The 19,881-nt window shown below is 43.1% G+C and overlaps 2 protein-coding genes across 4 annotated transcripts in view; one reads left to right on the plus strand and one right to left on the minus strand.

Moving 5' to 3' along the window:
* The window catches only part of RNF24 (ring finger protein 24), a 41,462-nt gene extending 36,614 nt beyond the window's left edge, over positions 1-4,848 (plus strand). For both annotated transcript variants that reach the window (XM_028524725.2, XM_028524724.2), the window contains exon 6: positions 409-4,848. In XM_028524725.2, coding sequence (XP_028380526.1) covers positions 409-547 — 139 coding nt within the window. In that variant the 3' untranslated portion in view covers positions 548-4,848. The remainder of the gene's footprint in view (positions 1-408) is intronic.
* PANK2 (pantothenate kinase 2) overlaps positions 4,288-19,881 on the minus strand; it is a 32,039-nt gene continuing 16,445 nt past the window's right edge. The window contains exons 3-8 of one of the 2 annotated variants that reach the window (XM_028524388.2): positions 18,842-19,095; positions 17,185-17,361; positions 13,595-13,718; positions 11,660-11,785; positions 6,817-9,667; positions 4,288-6,780 (exon numbers count right to left, since the gene is read on the minus strand). In XM_028524388.2, the coding sequence (XP_028380189.1) occupies positions 9,617-9,667; positions 11,660-11,785; positions 13,595-13,718; positions 17,185-17,361; positions 18,842-19,095 (732 nt within the window). In that variant the 3' untranslated portion in view covers positions 4,288-6,780; positions 6,817-9,616. Of the gene's footprint in view, positions 9,668-11,659; positions 11,786-13,594; positions 13,719-17,184; positions 17,362-18,841; positions 19,096-19,881 lie in introns of both variants that reach the window. The other variant, XM_036009597.1, reaches the window with a different exon arrangement.

Consider the following 19,881-nt stretch of genomic DNA (forward strand, 5'->3'; position numbering starts at 1 on the left):
ACCATAGTTATTTTAAATCAAGATAAATAAGTCTGAATGTGAATGGCACTGCAGGGCCGTCTCCTGCCCCCTCCTGCAGACATATTCATATTCCCCTTTCTCTTGTATTTTATGCATTTGCATTTCTATTAGAAAATTCTATTTCTTCTGCTTCATACCACCCTCAGTGGTACATGTCAATTATATGTCAACCATGGCACGCTGACTGGCTTCATACTATGGCCTTTTGGAAGATTGGAGGCGAGGCTCTGGTTCCTCCAGAGGGCGAAGTGTATTCTCCATTGAGAGGTGGAGCTTCTCTGGACCTCACTGTTCTGGGCCATAGATGCGTCAGCATGCCAGGTGTGTGGTATGGGTACCATGAGCACAGGACTGATGTCTTCTCTCTTGTGATGTCTCATCCTACAGGTGCCTTATTAAGTGGCTGGAGGTTCGGAAAGTGTGTCCACTGTGCAACATGCCAGTTCTGCAGCTGGCCCAGTTGCACAGTAAGCAGGACCACGGACCCCCACAGGGACCCCTTCCCGGGGCAGAGAACATTGTGTAAGCTCACCACAAGGATCAAACGGTTGCGGGATCCCATGTCCGCATTGAAGCGGGAGGAACACAAGTGTTCTCTGTGTTGGCTGCTCTACCTGGGGCACCAGCTGCCACTTCCTTTGTCTCATGAAGAACTCTTGGGCCAACTAAGCTGAGAACCCAGACTTCTGGGTCTTGTGACAACCAAAGCACGCTGACACTACCCCACGTCAAGAGAAGTTGAATGAGCCTGCGGGTTTCAAGAAACTTCATGAGTCTCTTGCTGACTCAATTACACGCTGTCTCCCAGACACTTATCTCCACGTAAGGTGAATCTTTCTCAAGCAAGAGGGAAGATAAACACAAATATTAGAGAAGGGAACTGAGAGCAGGTCTTTAAAGCCACCAACCCCCACCCTGTGGACAGATGAGCTTCTATGCAGACTGTGCATGCCTTAGCCGCAGCAAACCTTCCTGGCAGCCCCTGAGCCAAGTAAAACCAGCGGTTACCTCAGCCGAAGCATGACCGGTTGCCTGGTTGGTGAGGCAGTGCCAACGAGGCTTTCCTCTTACGTTCCTTTGATAAGGCCATCTTGGAACCTGCCATTTCTTCTTCTTTTCCCACCCCCACTTCATCAGTGAGGCAGGGCCACACTGCCCATCAGGAGCCTCAGCAGGGGGTGGGTCTCTGAGCCCATGCTGTCTCTGTGTGACCCAGGGTTCTCAGAGTGCTGCCCACACCCCCCCATGTGAGGTGTGGCTCCAGCACAGCTGCTGGTCTTGACCCACTGCCTTGGTAGGAGCCACTGGGAGCCCCTCAGACAGCTAAGAATGGCTAGTCCTCCTGGCCCTGTTGCAATAGGATGATTGTGACCCCCTTGCCTTTCCCCTTGTTCCTTCCCTTTGTTCGCTTCCCTCTCTTGCCCCATCTGTTTCTGCTTCAGAGAAAATGCCCGTTATCGACCTAACAATTTAAAGCATCCCAAATAAGATCCCCCTGTTCTTCCTTACACAGGGATCCACTTGAAATTGTAAATAGTATCAGGAAGCTCCTGCAGGGCTGTTAGCTCATTGGTGTGTGCCTCAGTATTCAGACTTGTGAAAGCTGAAAGTGTCTTTATAGGAGAGCAATGCATGCTATTCTTCGGCTCTTTCTGTCCAACTTTTCTAGAAATGACTCAGAGTCCGTTAGGATTCATGAATGTTGTGTAAATTAGCTAAGAACTTTCTAGTTCTTTTCCTCAGTCCTGTTCTCCACCTCCTCCTTTTGGAAGGATGGGCTCCTCCTCAGCAGCTTTGCCTCTGCTCCCTCAGTGGTGTGAGTGGGGCAGTTGCTCACTAGAAATACCACCTGCATGGCAGAGAGAGGATGGAGGAAGCTTTGCAATTCTGTTCGTAGCATGTCTCCAGGAATGTTTTCTGGAATCCAGCCTGTACTGTCCTAGAATGGGGAAGGGAACCTGGTGGCTGGGGTTAAAGGATGAGGAAAATTCCCATTAGCCTAGAAAAGTGCTGGGCAGAATCCAGTTTGGAAAATTACAAATCCAGTTGGCTCGAATTGGCTGTTCCCTGTGTGTGACCTGTCGTATGGTATTCCTATGGCATGCCAACTGGACTGTTTCTTAAACAGAGCAAGGAAAGTGTAAAATATTTTTATATGAAAGCCTTAGCCTGTTTGGCACCCATGAAAAGAACTATTTGTACACTCAGACTTTCATCCTGTTTCTGCATTCTGTTTGTAGCACAATAGAGCTGAATGCTGCAAAGCATCCAGTTTACAGTGAAATGTTTTCAGTGACCAGTGTCAGAAGGCTTGCTTCTGGACTAGCCCCATTAGTGACCAACACCCACCATTTTCCATGAAATGGCCATGGGACAAATGTCATCTTGTCTTTACGAGGTTTGAATAGGAAAGAGAACTTTTCCCCTCAGAGGAGGAATGCTTGTGCTCTGTGCTGCAAAGTGTTTCGACTCCATTTTTGTAGGATTATAGCCTTTCAGTTGCAGCTTTTTCCACAGCGGTGTCAGTACCAAGGAGACAGTGCCTCACCAAGTCCCTGTGTTTGTAGGGTGGCAAGCGAGTTCATTTTATTGTGTCACAGCTAAAAGCAAATTGATGTGGTTGGTGCACACTGGACCAGAGGAGGAAAGCCAGATAGTTTGAAGAAGAGCTCGAGAGTGCTGTGCACTCTCCATTTGGCACCGTTTTGCACCGTGAGGTGCCACCACCATGACCTCAACACTTGTGAATATGGAGGGCTTTTAAAATGCAGCTCTTCCACTAGGATGGGGCTGGACACTGGAGTGCCAACTGCCCTCTCTGCTCATAGTTATCCCCTTTCTTGGCTTGGTGTCCTACCACAGCATGGCCGTTCACTTGACAATAGCTCCTGCAACTCTTAGAACACAATCTGAATGCATTTGCCACCCACGTTGGGGTCTTCCTCCAGCACTTACCTGTGCTGCACTGCTACAACTGCATGTGGGGTTATTTACATCCTCCTTACATTCTGATGAAAACCAGTTTTGTGTGACAGACAAGGTTAAATTTCTATGTGGACTCTTTAAGGAGTCAAGGATTTCTTGATACCCTTGGCTCAGGCTCACACCTCAGTGAAGCCACTCTGTCCAAATCTGTCCAAGTTGTGGGTGGCCCATTGTTAATCTTTAGACACATGGAGGCTCTGGTCTGCTTTTGGGCCACTGGCTACTGACATGGTGACTTTTTTGTCTAAACGCACCTTAAGCAGCTCCAAAATTAGATGTTATTTGTGTGCCATGGGTTAGTGGAACAGAGCTCAGCCCCAACTGGTTTCCACTGGTGGCCCAATCGTTATCTAATGTTGCCAGGGGCACAACTGAATGCAGCGGGCTTTAGAAACAGACCAAAACCAGCCCGACTAGATTCCTGGTTTTTGTCTGCCATTTTACTTTGCCACCGGATGATCTGATTACGCCTGCTCCAGAAGCCGGACAAGACAGAAATGGCCAAATGGACAACGGTGGCCCATGGGGAGGTCTGGGCTGAGGGATGCAGGGGACCTCCCACCACGGCCTGATACCTGTTCTTCACAGGTCTTGACAAGTGAAAAGCTCTCCTCAGTGCCAAGCCCTTTGGAGCCTTGATCTCAGGCACTTTCCACGGCCCCACTCCAGTGTGTCATCTCCATGGCCTGATCCCACTCTGCTCAGCTAATGACTATAGTAATTACTTTTTTGAGGGGCTTTCTGGGAATTATGAAGTGCAGAGAGGTATCCCCAGAGCACTGGACAGAAAAAAATAATGAGTGATTTGAATCATCTATCACTTACCCAAGGTGCCTCCCTACCAGTTAGCTCTCAGCCTGTTTCCATATCCATCACCCAGGGATTGTAATGGTATTTTTACTGGCTCTTTGCAAGGATTAGCTGTGTCCAGAGCCTGGAAGATGACAAGTCTGCAGGTCATTTGGGGAGGGGGCAGGGAGTCCTTTGTTGTCCCAGGTCTGCTGGCTCCCTCCTCCTTCCCCTTCCTGATGTTTCCTGGTCACCTCCACCTGGATCACCCAGTGCTCGGATTTGCTTACTGCCGAATGACTTTTTAAACTTGAGTATGCAATCCCTTTACATGGTTCATAAATCAGTTCGTCTTCCTTGAATCCCTGACCTTCAGCAAACCGAGCTTCTTGCCCCTGGAGAATCATTTTGTTCCTCACGTATCATTCCAGAGTTGCTCATTTATGTATATACGAGCAACACTTGCGTATGCGTGTGTAATTTTTCTTTCTCCCTCATGTGATAACCAGAGTATATTCAAGGAGCATTCCTATTCATGTGGGAAGAGCTGTACCATAAGTCCAAATGTCTGTAAACGATGAGCCCAGAAGTGGTGGGTGATTTTGTAATCACATTCCTTTTGAATAAGCATTTTTGATTGCAGCACACTGGAATGGTTTTCTATACAAAAATCAGTAACTGCAATCCCTCCCTGACCTTCACCACAAATTTCCAGACATGGGAGCACAACCAGTCTCCAGATTTCTGATCTGTGACAGGCCTCTCATCGGGGTCCAACAGCTTTGCAGCCACCTGGACAGGCCACCCCCACTCCATCTTGGCCAATTCCAAGTGATGCCTGAGTCCAGCAGTGATGTCTGTTAACTCTTGCTTTCTTAGGTGGGCACCCACGTTTTTGAGGCAGCAGTTTGAGCAGCAGCAACTGAAGGCCGCAGCACCTATTTTGTGGGGCAGATGTCTCAGGTGTTGCGAAGTAGCTGGTCCATCTCAGAATCAATCAGATGTTCAGGTACATGGCTGGGCTTCCTTTCCTTCCCCACTCTATGAACATCCCCCTCAAAAAAAAAAGTTTCCCGCATTTTTCCTCTCACCAGTAATCATTTCTGTAAAAAGTATCTTGTTCATTTTTGCTCCTGAAGATGAACATTAAAACTGCTTCCTCTAGGCAGCAGTGGCAGGGAGGACCATGGACCATGCCTCAGTCCTCACCCATCTCCCACATGTGCTGCCTGCCACCCAGAGCTTCCCCAGCATTCAAAGTGCATTTGGGCCCCTAACCTAAAACCTGAGGTGAAACTGCAAGTGAACCCTTCTGCTCTGGCCCTGGGTTAGTGTCTTTCACACTAGCTGTTATGAATTTGAGTAAGAGACATGTCTAAGTTCACGATGTATAAATTCAGGTGAAATTTGCAGTTGATAACTAGAAAATGCTGTCATGGTTAAGATTAATGCACTTCCATTTGAGATTATCAGGAGAAAAATAGAGGCTTGTTCAATAAATTTCACTTTTCCAGTTCAGTTTTAGAGACCAAATTATTCCAAGATGCCAAGTTTTACTCTACTTTTAGACCAAGCATCAGCTCTCTGCTTACCAGTCCAGTGCTCACTTCCAGTGCTGTAGTTGGGGAAAACACCCTGCCTGAGCTGGGTACATGTACCTAGAAAGTGAGCCACCCACTGTCAAGGGACTTATCTGTACTCTGATGAAACTCCTCTGCCAGTACAAGCCTGTGCTTTGGACCAGCTGCACACCATCCCTGTCTACACCTTCCCTCCCAGGTTCCTCGGGCCAGGTAGGCAGATGGGGCTCCCTCCTGGTGACACCAGTCTTCCAAGACAGTGTTCCTGAGAACTGTCATCTCTGGGTCTCCTAACAGATCATTGCCATGAAGGATCATTTAGTCTTGTAGTTTAGCCCACTGGGGCTCATTCACTAGATACATAACTCCCTCAAAAAAGGTTTATGAAATGCTGAGCTTCAGTTTTCATAAACGTGTTTGTACACTAAGAGTTCTGCAGCAGAATATTTTTAAACATTCGCAGTTTTTGTAAGGTATATTTTTGTATATTTAATTGCTATTTTAAAGTTTTAATGCATTTTTTGCTAATTACTCGTTTAAAAAATGAAACATGCATGTAATTGACTTAAACAAATGTAAATAAACAGATTTTGAAAAATACTTCATGTTCATCATGTTAGTCAAGTACCCATGTGTGGTCATCCACACCCCTTTTCAGCCTACTGTAGCAAGAGTTGGAAAGTCAAGGTGAGTAGTTCTGATCACACTGAGCTGGTCGCCAGCAAAGGTAATGGTGATAAAGGGGCTTCTGGCCTGTCCCCTCCATGGTGTGTGGTGGTCACGGGTGATAAGTAAAGCACTAAGCCATAGGGAGTGAGAAAGCAGAGAAGCCAAGGCCTCACCTGCCACCCTGGCCTCAGCTTTGTAAATATGGCCACACACAAAACAACTAATTTCCCAAATACAGATACTAGTACTCAGGAGGCCTTAAGAGGCAGAACTAGCCCATACCTCATACCTCTATATCCCAGACCTGCGAGTAACTTGTTGGGGGGAAAAAAATCTCTTGGTCCAAGGTCATACTGTGGGCAGCTGCCGTTTCTCCTCACCACCCCTCGCTAGGACCCAAAGCTTTGGGGAGATTGTTCCAGTTGAGGCCATGTCTGGGCCACCTTTAATCCTCACTTCAGTTGTCTGGAGAGCTCCTCTCCCCTCAGTGTTCTGAGCAACAGAACCCCACCAGCCCCCCCCCCTCTGACCTCTTCAGTCTCTTGCAGACCTCCCTTCTCTGAGTTGTTATTCTCCCTCTCCCCTGGCATTCACTCAATTCCCCCTATAGCTTGCCCACCTACATGCACATCATTCTCAGCTGTTTTCTACAACTCCAATATCCAGCTATTTGGTATTAATCACAGCTCAAAACCAAGCCTCCCCAACAAGCCTCAGTGCCCTTTACAACGCCTCCCTCCCCCATACCGATGATCACAGCCCAACAGTCAACCCTCTAACCATTCCTCTCCCCAGCAGACCACCTACTGCTCCCATCTTGGTTCCTTTCTCACCTGGACCATGACCACAACACACCGCCTCTGGTGGGGGAGTGTGGGGTGGGACCCTCAAGCAGGCTGGAAAGGACAATTGCTGGGATAAGAGAGCAGTGGTTTAGACTACAGTGGTGGCAATGGAGAAAGTTGAGTTTACATACCTCTTAAGCTGGGTGGGGGGAGGAGTTTCAGAAGGATGTGGACATTTCTGTGTGGGGATGGCCTTGGAGATAAAAGTAGAGAGAAGGGAAGGCAGTCACTGCCTTAGGACTGGAGCTCAAAGGCAAGTGCTGGCCTGGGCATGCTACCTTGGAAGTTAAGTGTTAAGGTGTGTGCTCATGACTGCTTAGAGAAATGAGGACTGCACCTGGAGCTATTTCAAATTGTCTTCAATTTGAAAATAAGCTGGCAGACAGAGGGGCCTGGAAGGAAGAAGGAAAGCCAAGAGAGGTCTACTGCATTAGAACTGAGGAAGATGAGGACATAAAGTGTACATTAAGACTCACTGGTGGACTTATCAGGAACCAATCCATGGAGAGGTAGTGTGAGCTAAGAACCCCCGAAGTGAGGTCAGAGGCAACTTCTCAAGAGTGAGTGCCAAATGGGTCCTAGGAGGTGGAAGGCTAATGCAAGGGAGGAGGGGAATTTGGCCTGTATGACCTCGGGCTAGTTTGCTTTTCTGTTGAATTGTGGAAATGACAAAAACTACATGAGACAACACATGTAAAAAACACTGGCAGAGGCTGTAAAGGACAGGCAGGACCCACCACAGAGGCCTGAGAAGGCTGGCTTCTGCTCCCTCCCACTTCTCTGCCTTGATGGGGAGGGGGGGAGGAGTAGGCATGCAGAGGACAGGACTGGTACTTGGTCCCAGCAGGCAGCAAGCACAGGAATGCCCGGGACATGAGGGGCTCAAGAAATACAACTGTGATACCAGCGAGTGAATGCTGGCACTGTCTTTGCTGGCTGTGGGGACCAAGCGAGGTGCCTGGAAGTGACACAGGACAGAGGACAGGAAGTGCTACAAGGGACAGCAGCAGAGATGGCTAGCACCATTCAAGGGCCACAATTCCCACCACCACCCCCCGAATGCCCCTCCAGCTCTGGGGCCTGCACCAGGGCAGCAGCACCCACAACCCACACGTGCCAGGGACTGTGCACACAAGTGGGCGCAACAGGGAGAAAATGGCCATGCCCTAACAAGCCATGGGCACGGGCCTCTGCTGCCCCCACATGGCCAACATGGGAAGCACCAGGATCCCAGCCGCCCAAGGAGGTGCCTGAGCTCCTCCCCCAACCACCCAGCCCTGCCCCCTGCTCTCTTCTATCCCTTGGAACTTCCCCACCCGATCCCTCCTTTGCCAGTCTCCTTGCTTGACACCATCACAGAACCTTGTAGTTTCCTTCTAGTTCAAGAGCTGCTTTGGCCCTGGTGGTGTGGTTCAGTTGGTTGGAGCACTGTCCAGTAAACCGAAGATCACAGGTTTGGTTCCCAGTCAGGACACATGCCTAGATTGCAGGTTCAGACCAGTCCCTGGTCTAGGCAGGTGCAGGAGCCACCCAACCAATGTTTCTCCCGGATATTTTATCTCTCCCTCCCTTTCCCCCTCTCTAAAATCAGTAAGCATGTCCTTGGGTGGGGATTTTTTAAAAAGCTACTTTATATAGACCCTTAATTGCCTTCAATGTCAATACAGGCACAAATAATATACAAAAACAAGACACAAAATGTTCCATCTCCAAGGAGGTTTTTAAAAATTATTCTGCACAGCAGAAAGAAAAGGTCCAGAGTGTATCAATACTCAATCTCAAAACCTGTCTCCCAAGCAGGAGCCTTTTGAGCAAGACTGCCAGGTAAGTCAGGGCTGCACCTGGGGGCTGGCAAGTGCCAAGACCAGGAATGGGAGAGAGAGGTGGCAAGAACCCCACCCTGCTCCCCATGAGTTAATGGGCACCTCAACTCCTTGATTTCTATTAGCCTGAAAGTGAAACCAGATTCTCTCCCCAGTTTCGGGGGGGGGGGGGGGGGGGGGTGGAGAGCAGCCCTTTTTGTCTGGTTTTAGTCTTCTAGATTATTCTTTTTGTCCCAGTTTACTCACTTCCATCATGTCAATGATCAGCCGAATACCCAAGGTGATTCTGCCCACTGAAGTCCTGTCTTTCCAAACACACCTGCCTATAGGATTTATGGTATAAAGTGACCTGGAATTGTCTTTCTAAAAGTTGCTTAATTGTCAAAATTGCAGATACAGAATTAACCTGCCCAATTCATCTTGCAGAATCTTGAAATAAAACATGTTTTTCAGTATGTTCACACAAAGGCTAAATGCATAACAGAGTTCATGAACAGGTGATGACCTCCAAGGCCATACTGACAAAATTGTGATTAGATTATAATACATGTAACTTGCCTTACATTTAGCATGTTCAATGGCATACAAAACCACAGTCAGGTGAACACAGAATAGCTCTCCCCTGCAGCGCTTCAGCGAGTGACACTAAATTTCAGAAATATACAGCAGGTATTATAGCAAATCCTCACTGTCACAGGCATGGTCCACATACATATATGTAGTCTTTCCTTACTGGTTACTAGTTTAGACTGAATTATCCTGATGACTTAGAAAAATCCCCTTGTCCTTGCTTGCTTTGATTCAGGTAATAAACAATCACAAAATTAAGTAAGGCTCCTAAAAAACAGATGTTCACAGATCCCACTGCAGAAGGTTCCAGGAACTCCCCCTCCCCAGGTAACAATCAGGGGATCTTCAACAGTTCAAGGAGTGCTCCAACGGCTCCAAAATAACCCTGAAAAAAATAATAATAATAAGAGCAATTTTCTTTAGAATTATTTAAATTACCATAAATGATTACTAGTGTTAAAGCCAACACTGACATTAATTCCTGACACCCATTTCCTAAGTACATTTCTGATCAGCTGTTGGGAAACTGAGGTTGGGAATCTGAAAATACTATTCTTTATCTGTGGTCCATTGAATCCATGGGTATAAAGTGTCGACTGTATTTCTGAAAAAATTTAGCCCTAGCTGATGTGGCTCAGTGGACTGAGCATCGGCCTACAAACTGAAAAGTTGCGGGGTTTGATTCCCCGTCAGGACACATGCATAAGTTGTGGGCAAGGTCCCCAGATGAGGGTATGCAGGAGGCAACCAGCTGATGTTTCTCTCTCACATATCACATTGATGTTTCTCTCCCTCCCTCCCCTCTAAAAATAAATAAAATTAATAATTTCAAGTATACATGGACCTGCACAATTCAGTCTCATTAATGTTCAAGGATCACTTGAATTTCAAGACTCAGAGAGCCTAAAATAATCAAAGTTCTATATTTGCAAGAATTAACCCTAGAATCAGAAGCCTAAATACAAACAGAAAACAGACAAGTAGACCAGCAATGCCAACCACAGTAGAAAATCAAGTTGGCAGGCCAAAATATAAAAACAAAATTTTATGAAGGGTTCGTATTTTAACTGTGATGACATGAAAATATAAGTAAAAAAAATTAACCTAAGAAATCAATCTCCATGTTCTACCTAGGAAAAAAGTTCAAGAAGAGGTAGAAATTCAGCAGGAGGAAAATCACACTAAAATTTAAGATTAAACATGATTTCTTTTTATTCTAACATTAAACAGGCAAAAGATCACGACAAACAAGATGTATATAAAAGGTATTAAGAAACAATGGTAACTTGGTACTGATTTACTAATGTAACATTAGAAGCAATAAACAAGTTATACGTCTTGAACTTTAAGCATCTTTATATGTGAAATTTGTGTACTTTGGGTTTTAACCATTAACTTACGCAACTTAAAAAGAAAAACTTACAGCTATTTTAAAGGAAAAAAGCAATCTCTATAGCACTTCAAATCCTACTTCGATTTCTGTCAATTCATAGAAACACCATTATAAGTAAATATACATAGACAGCCCTGGCCAGTGTGGCTCAGTTGGTTGGAGCACCTACCCATAAACCTGAGGGCCCAGGTTCCATTCCCAGTCAGGGCACATTTCCCAGGCTGTGGGTGCAGTCCCCAGTCAGGACATATATGAGAGGCAACCAACTAATGTTTTTATCTCACATTAATGTTTCTCTCCTCTTTCTTCCTCCCTCTAAAATCAGTAAGTATGTCGTCAGATGAGTATAAAAAATATACACACACACACAATTTTGAAAAACGTTCATGATAACACTATTTAAAACTGCCACACAACCAAGGGGAGGAAAGAAAGGGCACTTTCCAAAATAGGATATCATTGAGTAACTCAATGATTCTTTTCCATTTTGTCATGTCTAGCCTGTCTATGTGTTAAGTTTTTATGATACTGTGTTTCTAGTCCTGGAATGCTTTTTACTGATCTATGTGTTTTCAAAACAACGTATTAAATAACATATGAACTAGGCCAATGCATAAAAAAGTGACATCAAAAAATGAAATAAGCAGAACCCAGAGTAAGTGCATTTATAAAGTATAATGGGAAAAATATAATGGATGGTTCAGAAAAGAATAAGGCATCAAAAATATGGCTGAATGTTCATCAAGACCTCTTTCTTGAAAATTGCTGAAGCTCACAATGAAATTAACCAAAAATCTTTCTTGCATTAAATCGAGTTTAAGAAATAGCTTTTGAACATTAATGTAATCAAAGCTAAACCCCGTATCACACAATTACAAAACTATGTAAGTACTGCAGCTCCTTTCACCTCTACTTCAAATTCCAACAGTGTGAACTGCGTACCCTTTATGTAAGTGACATATTGCAGGAAGTAAGTCTGCTTACCTCGTGTTCCGAAAAAAGTGCTTTCAACTGTCCCTTGGACCAATAATCCAAAGCATATGCCAAAAGCCGCATGGCGATCGTATTAACTCTCAAGAAATTTCCAACAAATACCACCTGGTTAATATTCTGAGCACATCAAAAGAAGGCAATTAGTTTTCATCTTAATTTCTGTCCTCTTGTAAAAGCTACCCCAAACAGAGACCACATGCCTAGTTTCTAGCAGCAAATTGACTGCTGATCACAAATAAGTACTTATATTTAATCCAATTGATCAAGGGCTGCTTAATTCGACCCCAGAGCAACTCTGGCCCCACTTCAAAGCATGCCAGAAAATACCACAGGAGAAAACAGATTTTCTAGGAAAAACATGTATATTAAGTATGACAAATAGCCCTGGCTGGTGAGACTAAGTGGTTGAGTGCTGGCCTGCGATACCAAAGGGTTGCTGGTTTGATTCCCAGTCAAGGGCACATGCCTGGGTTGCAGGCCAGGCCCCCAGCAGGAGGAGTGCAAGAGGCAACCACACATTGATGTTTCTCTCCCACTCTCCCCTCTAACCCTCTCTAAAAAGTAAATAAATAAATCTTTAAAAAATAATGACAAATAACCACTATTAAAAAGTTTTATACGAAGTAAAAAGACCCAACTCAAAGAAGGAGAGTAACACAAATAGGCAAATTATATAAGAAGTATCACAGAAAAGAAATTTAACCTCACTAGTGATCCAAAAAAAGTAAAAATTTAGACCCATTAAGTGTTAACGAAACACATAACTGAAATTCCACTCACTATTAGTCAAATTGTGGTAAAACTGACCCATTTATATATTGCTCAAGATGTTCTAAACTTATACTTCATCCCTTCTACAAAGAAAACACCTTGGCAATACCCATCAAGATTCGTAACATGGTCATGTTCTTTACATGAAAAAACTCACTTCTGACTAAGTCCCTTATCAAGAATAAAATCCAACCAAGGAACAGCTTTGCGTTTAAAAATGCTTTACTACAGAGCTATCATTGGCAAGCAACCAAATGCCCAGCTTGACGTGAATGATGTATGACATTAAAATAAATCAAATATGCAGTCATGAAATTTATAGTTACATAAAAAATATAAAATGGAATGTATATCAACTAAAATCTTAAATACATAAACACAGGAAAGGGAACATGCAATAAAGAAAACATAGTTAAAATATTCAAATGAAGAGTTTTTTTAATTACTTGATGCCGATACAGTATCTTTTTAATTAAAAATGACACAATCCTTCTGCACCTCTTAAGGTTTTTTTTTTTAAAGTCACATCTCTCATCTGTTTAAAAGAATAATTTTAAACAAAAAATGTATAAATAGGGACAAGCTATAAAGCTGCACCAACTGGACCCCCAAGGGAAGGCCATTCTTGGTTCTTTCATAGCCCTGTACAATGCTGCTTGACCTGAATGCTACAAGGCAGCACTGTAAAGAAGCTGAAAGCACAAAGACTGCTCTGCTGCGGTGGAGGGGGGCAGGGCGGGCACTGCGTGGCCCGCTCAGTCTTCTCCCAGCTTCCATGACTTCCTCTGGATTCCTTCCCCGGGATTCTAGAGTTCCACAATGAGCATGGAGTCTAGGTTCAGCATTGCTATCCATTATCACCACCCAACAGCCCCCATCATCTGGCACACTGGCTACCTTCCTGCCTTCCTCTACTTTTCCTCTACTTCTAGATAGTAACAATGTTTATTTTCAGTAAAAAAAAAAAAAAAGCATCAGTTAAGATTAATCTAGGAGTGAAGAGTTTTAACTCCGCCAACAAAACAAACTCCACCACATATGACCACAATGAGGCCCAGTTCAGAGAAGACAGATGTTCTTTCTATACAAGGTGGGGCCCACTTAGGATGTCCTGTATTTTCCTCAGGGCAACTAAAGAAATTCACGTCCCCTTACTTCATTAAGGGCACACATTCTTGCTATCGAGCCAATGTTGTTGGTGATGGTGATCAAAGTTGCTCTAGCGAGGTCCTCTTTACTGGCAGCCTCTCGCTTCTCCTTGCTCATCATGTTTCCAAAGCTGTGATGGGGTGAGAAAATAAAAAAAAATATATATATATATATATCTTTGATAAACCAAAGGCAACATAGCCCAACAGAACTTGAATGTGACTTTTACAGTAATGTTCAAATCCTCAAACTTTTCATTACAAAATAACGGAACATCTGCTCAAAGAGAAATGCAGTTCAAAGAGAACCCTCAAGTATTCTGAATGAGCAAATGGCTTCCACTACATTATATCAAGCTTTGATACCAGATATTCACATATTCAGGTAGGATCTCACCAGATCCACTGCAAGGCACTACTGCTCCTTCTGCAACCAGGGAAAACGTCCGGAAAGTCACCTCTATTAACAATTCCTCCCCAACTGCCCAGCTGTTCCACTCAGCTGAAGGGTCATATTCACATCTGATAAACTGCTCTATCCTATCCTAGCAAAGTGTGACCAGAACACAAACCCAGACCATCATAAACAGATGTGATTACCAATGAGCAAATGCTGCTCATTGAAAATGAAAGAAAACATTGAAAATGAAATCTATGTACAAAGTGCCTAAAATTAGTAAACAAGCATGTGTATGAATGCCTTTTCTATTATTAAAAACCATGTGCCCCAAAACACACAAAAAGTTTTATCTCCAAACAATTCAAAAATAAAGAAAACAATTCCACTTATAATCACATCAAAGAGATTAAAATACTTAGAGATATATTTAACAAAAGTATATACACTGAAAACTATAAAACACTGGTGAAAAGAAAGCAAAGATCTAAGTAAGTAGACATGCCATGTTCTTGGATGGTAAGACTAGATAGTGTCAAAAACTGTAATATTCTCCAAAATGACCTACAGACTCAACACAATCCCCATCAAAATCCAAGCTGTCTTTTTTTGCAGATATTGGCAAGCTGATCCAAAAATTCATACAGAAAGTCAAGGAACCCCAACAAGCCAAAACAATCTTGAAAAAGAACAAGCTGGAAGGTTCACACTTCTCAGTTTCAAAACTTAATACAAAGCTGCAGTAATCAAAGCAGTGTGGTACTGGAATAATGATAAACATCAATGGGACAGAATTGAGAGTTCAGAAATAAACTCTACATTTATGGTCAACAATTTTCAACAAAGGAGCCAAAAGTCAATGAGGAAAGCAGTCTATTCAGCAAATGGTGCTGAGACAACTGTATACCCACATGCAAAAGAATGAATTTGGACGTCTACCTCGCACTATACACAAAAATTAACTCAAAATGGATCACAGACCTAAATGTTAGAGCTAAAGCTATAAAACTTAAAAGAAAATATAAAAAGTAAATCTTCATGGTCTTAGGATTAAGCAATAATTTCTTATAGGTAACACCAAAACTACAGTGATGAAAGAGTAGATAAAAAAGATCTATTTAAATGTAAAACTTCTACGTTGCAGAAGATACCATCAAAGGAGTAAAGACAACCAATAGCATGGAAGAAAATATTTGCAAATTATGTATTTTATAAGGGACTTGTGTCTAGAACATACAAGAATTCTTACAACTCAATAATAAAAGACAAATAATCCAACTAAAAAATGGGCAAAAGACTTCAAAAGACATTCCTCCAAAGAAGCTAGACAAAAAGTAAGTTCATGAAAAGATGTCCAACATCCTCAGGGAAATGCAAATCAAATCTACAAGGAGATTATTTTACACCTTACTCTGCTTTACTTTTTTAAAAAGCAGTTTAACCAAAAAAAAAAAATGTTAGCAAGGATGTGGAGAAATTTAAACCATTATATATTACAGGTGTGATTGTAAAACGGTACAGCTCCTTTGGAAAATAGTCTGTAGTTCCTCAAAAGATTGAACACAGAGCTGCCAATGACCCAGCAATTCCCGTCCTAGGTATACACCTAAGAACATTCAAAACAAACGTCCACACAAAGACCTGTACATGAACGTTCCTAGCAGCATTATTCATAACCAAAAAGCTGAAACAACCCAGATGTTCATCAACTGATAAATGGATAAATAAAATGTTATATATCCATACAATGGAGTATTATCCATCCATAAAAAGGAACAAATACTAGGCCCTGGCTGGCTAACTCAGCTGGTTAACCTGGGTGTCATCCCAACATACTAAGGTTGCAGGTTTGATCCCCAGTCAGGGCACAAAGAAGAAATAATGAATGCATAAATAAATGGAACAACAAAGCTATGTTTCCCTCTTTCTCTCTCTCAAATTAATAAAAATTTTAAAACAAAAAAAGGAACAAAACACTGACTTATGCTACAATATGAATGAACCTTCAAAACATTAAACTAAACAAAAATCACATATCATATGATTCCATTTATATACAAGTGTCCAGAATAGGCAAAGCTATAGACAGAAAATAGATTAGTGTTTATCAGGGATAGTGTAGGCAGTGAAGAAACAAGAAGTGACAGCTAATGAAGTGTTGGGAACCGCCCTGCCTGGTTTCAGAAGCTGTAACACCCCCATGGCTAAGGCTGAGTGAGCAACCTTCAGACAGTAAGCCACTAAGGAGACAAACAGTATCTCCCTGGTAGGGGCGCCGCTTCTGCTCCTTTTTCTTCACCCTGCGTGGCCCCCAATGCTTGATCAGTTAACCAATGACGGGTAAGATTCCCCAAGTGGGGAATGACCTAAGACAGGCACGATCACGGGGAGGCCCTCAGGGAAGGAGTTGGGGGGCTATAGCAAAAAAGGGTGATGGACCCTCGCCCACTGGCTCTGACATAGCCTGAGTCCTCATTCTGTCTGCAAGAAGTCTCCTAATCTCTTGGATGCCTTACTTGCCCTGCCTGACTTAAGCCAGAAACAATGAGAGAGGGCAGTGCAGCCCTGTGCTGGAAAGGGTGGGTTCCCTGGGTGATCAGGCCTGAGAAAGAATACATAAAATCCTGTGAAACCTGCTTCGCTAAGAATGCTCTCAATTAACTGATAAAGGTCGGAGCAGGAAGTGAGTTTGTTTCCCAAAATTTTGTAGCCCTTTAGCTAACAGACCCTGACTCAGAATAGGCCCTCAGAGTTCTTTGTATGCTATCCATTGTTTGATCCTTACTGCCTGACGATGATTAATGAACTTTATCTGTATTCCTGTGCAAATCAAAAACCAAAAAAACCTGTCAAGGCAAGGATGGGGCGCTCTCCTCTTGAGAGCGTAGCCATGCCATCCCTTTTCCTCCATAGGACTCGGCAGTCCATGTGAATTTATCTCGTATCTCATCCATAATGCCACAGACACTGCGGGCCAGTGTCTGTGTCAATGAACACAATGTTTCTTTCTGGGATGTTAAAATTGTTCTAAAATTGGATTATGATGATGACTGCACAATTCTGTAAATATACTAGAAATCACTAAATTGGGCACATAAAACAGGTGACTTTATAGTATGTAAAGCTATTTAGAAGGAAAAAATTATACCCAATATTTTTATTTTATTTCTGTATTTCTTAGAACACACATGCCCCCTTACCTTGAAGCCACAGCCCAGCCTGGCAGTCCAAACCTCTCATAGTCCCCTCCATAAATGTCTCGTACTAGTTTGTCTACTTTGGTGCTATCTCCACGAGATGCCATTTCAAGAGCTTCTTCAAAAGTGGTACAGCCAGTAAGCAGGCAGCAGAGACCAAAAAAAGTTCCTCCTCCAAGACTATAATTAAAAACAAACAACACAATATTGTAACTTTTTTTTAAATAATAGGAAGGTAGTATTTATAAACCCAAAACCCTATTCACATACCAATCCACTCTTGTCCCCACCCAATCATGCAGATGTCACCAGTAAAAGTCTGAAGCCCTGACTGGTGTGGCTCAGTGGGCTGGGTGTGTGTCATCCTGCAAATGAAAGGTCACTGGTACAATTCCCGGTCAGGGCACATGCCTGGGCTGTGGTGCAGCTGGGGACATACAACAGGCAACCAATCGATGTTTCTCTCGCACATTGATGTTTCTCTCCCTTTTTCCCCTCCCTTCCCCTCTCTAAAAAGAAATAAAATCTTAAAAAATAAAAAAAGAAACAAGTCCATGAAAATAACAGCCACCTAATATGCCCTTGAAGATAAACATTCATGTGTGCCAATAAGCAACATGGCAAAACACAGGAACCACCTCTCCATCCATGCCTCCAGTTCAGTCTGGGCAACTCCTGAGTTTGAGAAACCCCAAGTGGAAATCAGCCTGCCACACCTAGGACCATGCTGGTGCCTCCTCCCTTTCTCCAAGGGCAGGCCCCGAGTCATCCCCATACAAGAATTTGTCACTCTGGCTCATCAACCCCCTACCCCACAGCATCTCTTCCAAGAATGTCTTTCTAAAAAACAATTACTCTCTTCATTCAACTCACACCTATTAAAAAGCTTGTTTATCCCAATTCCCAGCTCCTTATTTTTCTTTAAGTGGTCTTTGATCCTTAAAGTGTATTCCTTTCTCATCTGCCATCTAATTTTCCCTTTTCAGACTACTTGCCCCCAATCATTTTTCTGTTGTTCATTATCCCAACTGCTAGATCTTACATCATCCTCAGACCACGTGAGCATGTGCACACACGCATGTGTTTATATACACGTATAACATCTAAGCCACTTTCAAAGCTAGAACGTTGCCTTTTCTTGCCTTCTCCTCATAGATGCTACCCAGCTTTGGTTCCTTTATGACATAGGCACACCCTACACTGCCTGAAGGCAGGAACTATGGGATCAGTGAGTCTGCTGATGAGAGTTTATGAAACTATAGTAATGAAACCTAGAGCAATACAGATTAAAGAAAAGTAGATCATGAAATCAGAATTTTCAAAGCAAAACATTTGTTTGCATAATCCCAGAAAAAGTTTTATTTTTCACATAATTTTAATAGATTCTTAAAGGTATTTATATGTGCCCTTCCTGGCATGGCTCAGTGGATTGAGTACTGCCAGCCTATGAACCTAAGGGTTGCCAGTTCGATTCCCAGTTTAGGGCACATGCCTGGGTTGCAGGCCAGGTCCCCAGTGGAGGTCACTCGAGAGGCAACCACACACTGATGTTTCTCTCTCCCTTTTTCTCCCTCCCTTCCCCTCTAAAAATAAACAAAATCTTTAAAAATGTATATTTACATGCAATACCTATATGATATCAAGAATACAAAAGACCTACCTGGTACCAGTGACCCGCTTGTAATTATCTTTGGAATATACTGCTAAGATGCTAACCCCAGAGCCAATGTTCACCAGAAGCAGAGGGTATGGATTTTTCAAATAAAACGGTAACTTCTGACAATTTTCAGAATCAGCAGGGTTTTCAAAGTAATAGCACTGTGACCGTCCATTGAATCCAACTGAGTCAATGTATAAAATTCCTTTTATTAAGCAATCTAGTTCATCAAGTTTGCAAAGCTGAAGATCACCTATCTGTAATAAAATAAAATGTTTTAGACTTTTTAACAAGCCAACAGATATAAAAATTCCATTTAATAAGGCATCCCATCTACATTAAACAAACCATAAAAGCACTCAAGGATATGGATTATTTGTGCATGCTTTACAGAACAAATCTGTAGACAACAAACAGGATGAACTGATAAGGCAGACCCCTGCTCCCACAGCCCCAAATGCACTCCACCTACAAACCACAGAAGCAGCTGGAGAGAATGTGCCCAGCAACCCCGCAGAAAACAAGATGCCTGCTCACAGGCACGAAGCAGGGGCACAGCTGAAGTCACATCCCTACCAAAAGCAAGGCTCCAAGAAATCTAAGTGACATGAGCATCTGTGACACAGGCAGGAGTCACAAAGACTGACATCTGCCTTCCAAAAGACCATCTTCAAGGCTATGGAGCAGTAACAAAGTAGGCCACACTTTATTATTAGTAACGTAAAGCCGAAAGGCTGCAAGTGGGCAACCAGAGGTAAGATTTTTCACTAAACAAGTTACAGCCTCTGGAGGACAGGGAGATTTCATCAGAATTTAAAACATCACTATCAACTTAACTTCATCTAAAGAATCAAAAAGTGATTAATTATTATTTATATTATGGAACGCTGTACAGAAATTAAGAATGAAGAGGATCTTCATTCGATAAAAAGTTGAAGTGGGAAGAATTTCAAGACATGTTAGTCAACAAAAGCTGAAACATTTTACAATGATTCAATGTGCCTATTTGTAAACCATGTTTATATGTCTGTGCCATACACAGT

This window comes from Phyllostomus discolor, chromosome 9 (genome assembly GCF_004126475.2).
Source record: "Phyllostomus discolor isolate MPI-MPIP mPhyDis1 chromosome 9, mPhyDis1.pri.v3, whole genome shotgun sequence".
Classification (NCBI taxonomy): Eukaryota; Metazoa; Chordata; class Mammalia; order Chiroptera; family Phyllostomidae; genus Phyllostomus; species Phyllostomus discolor.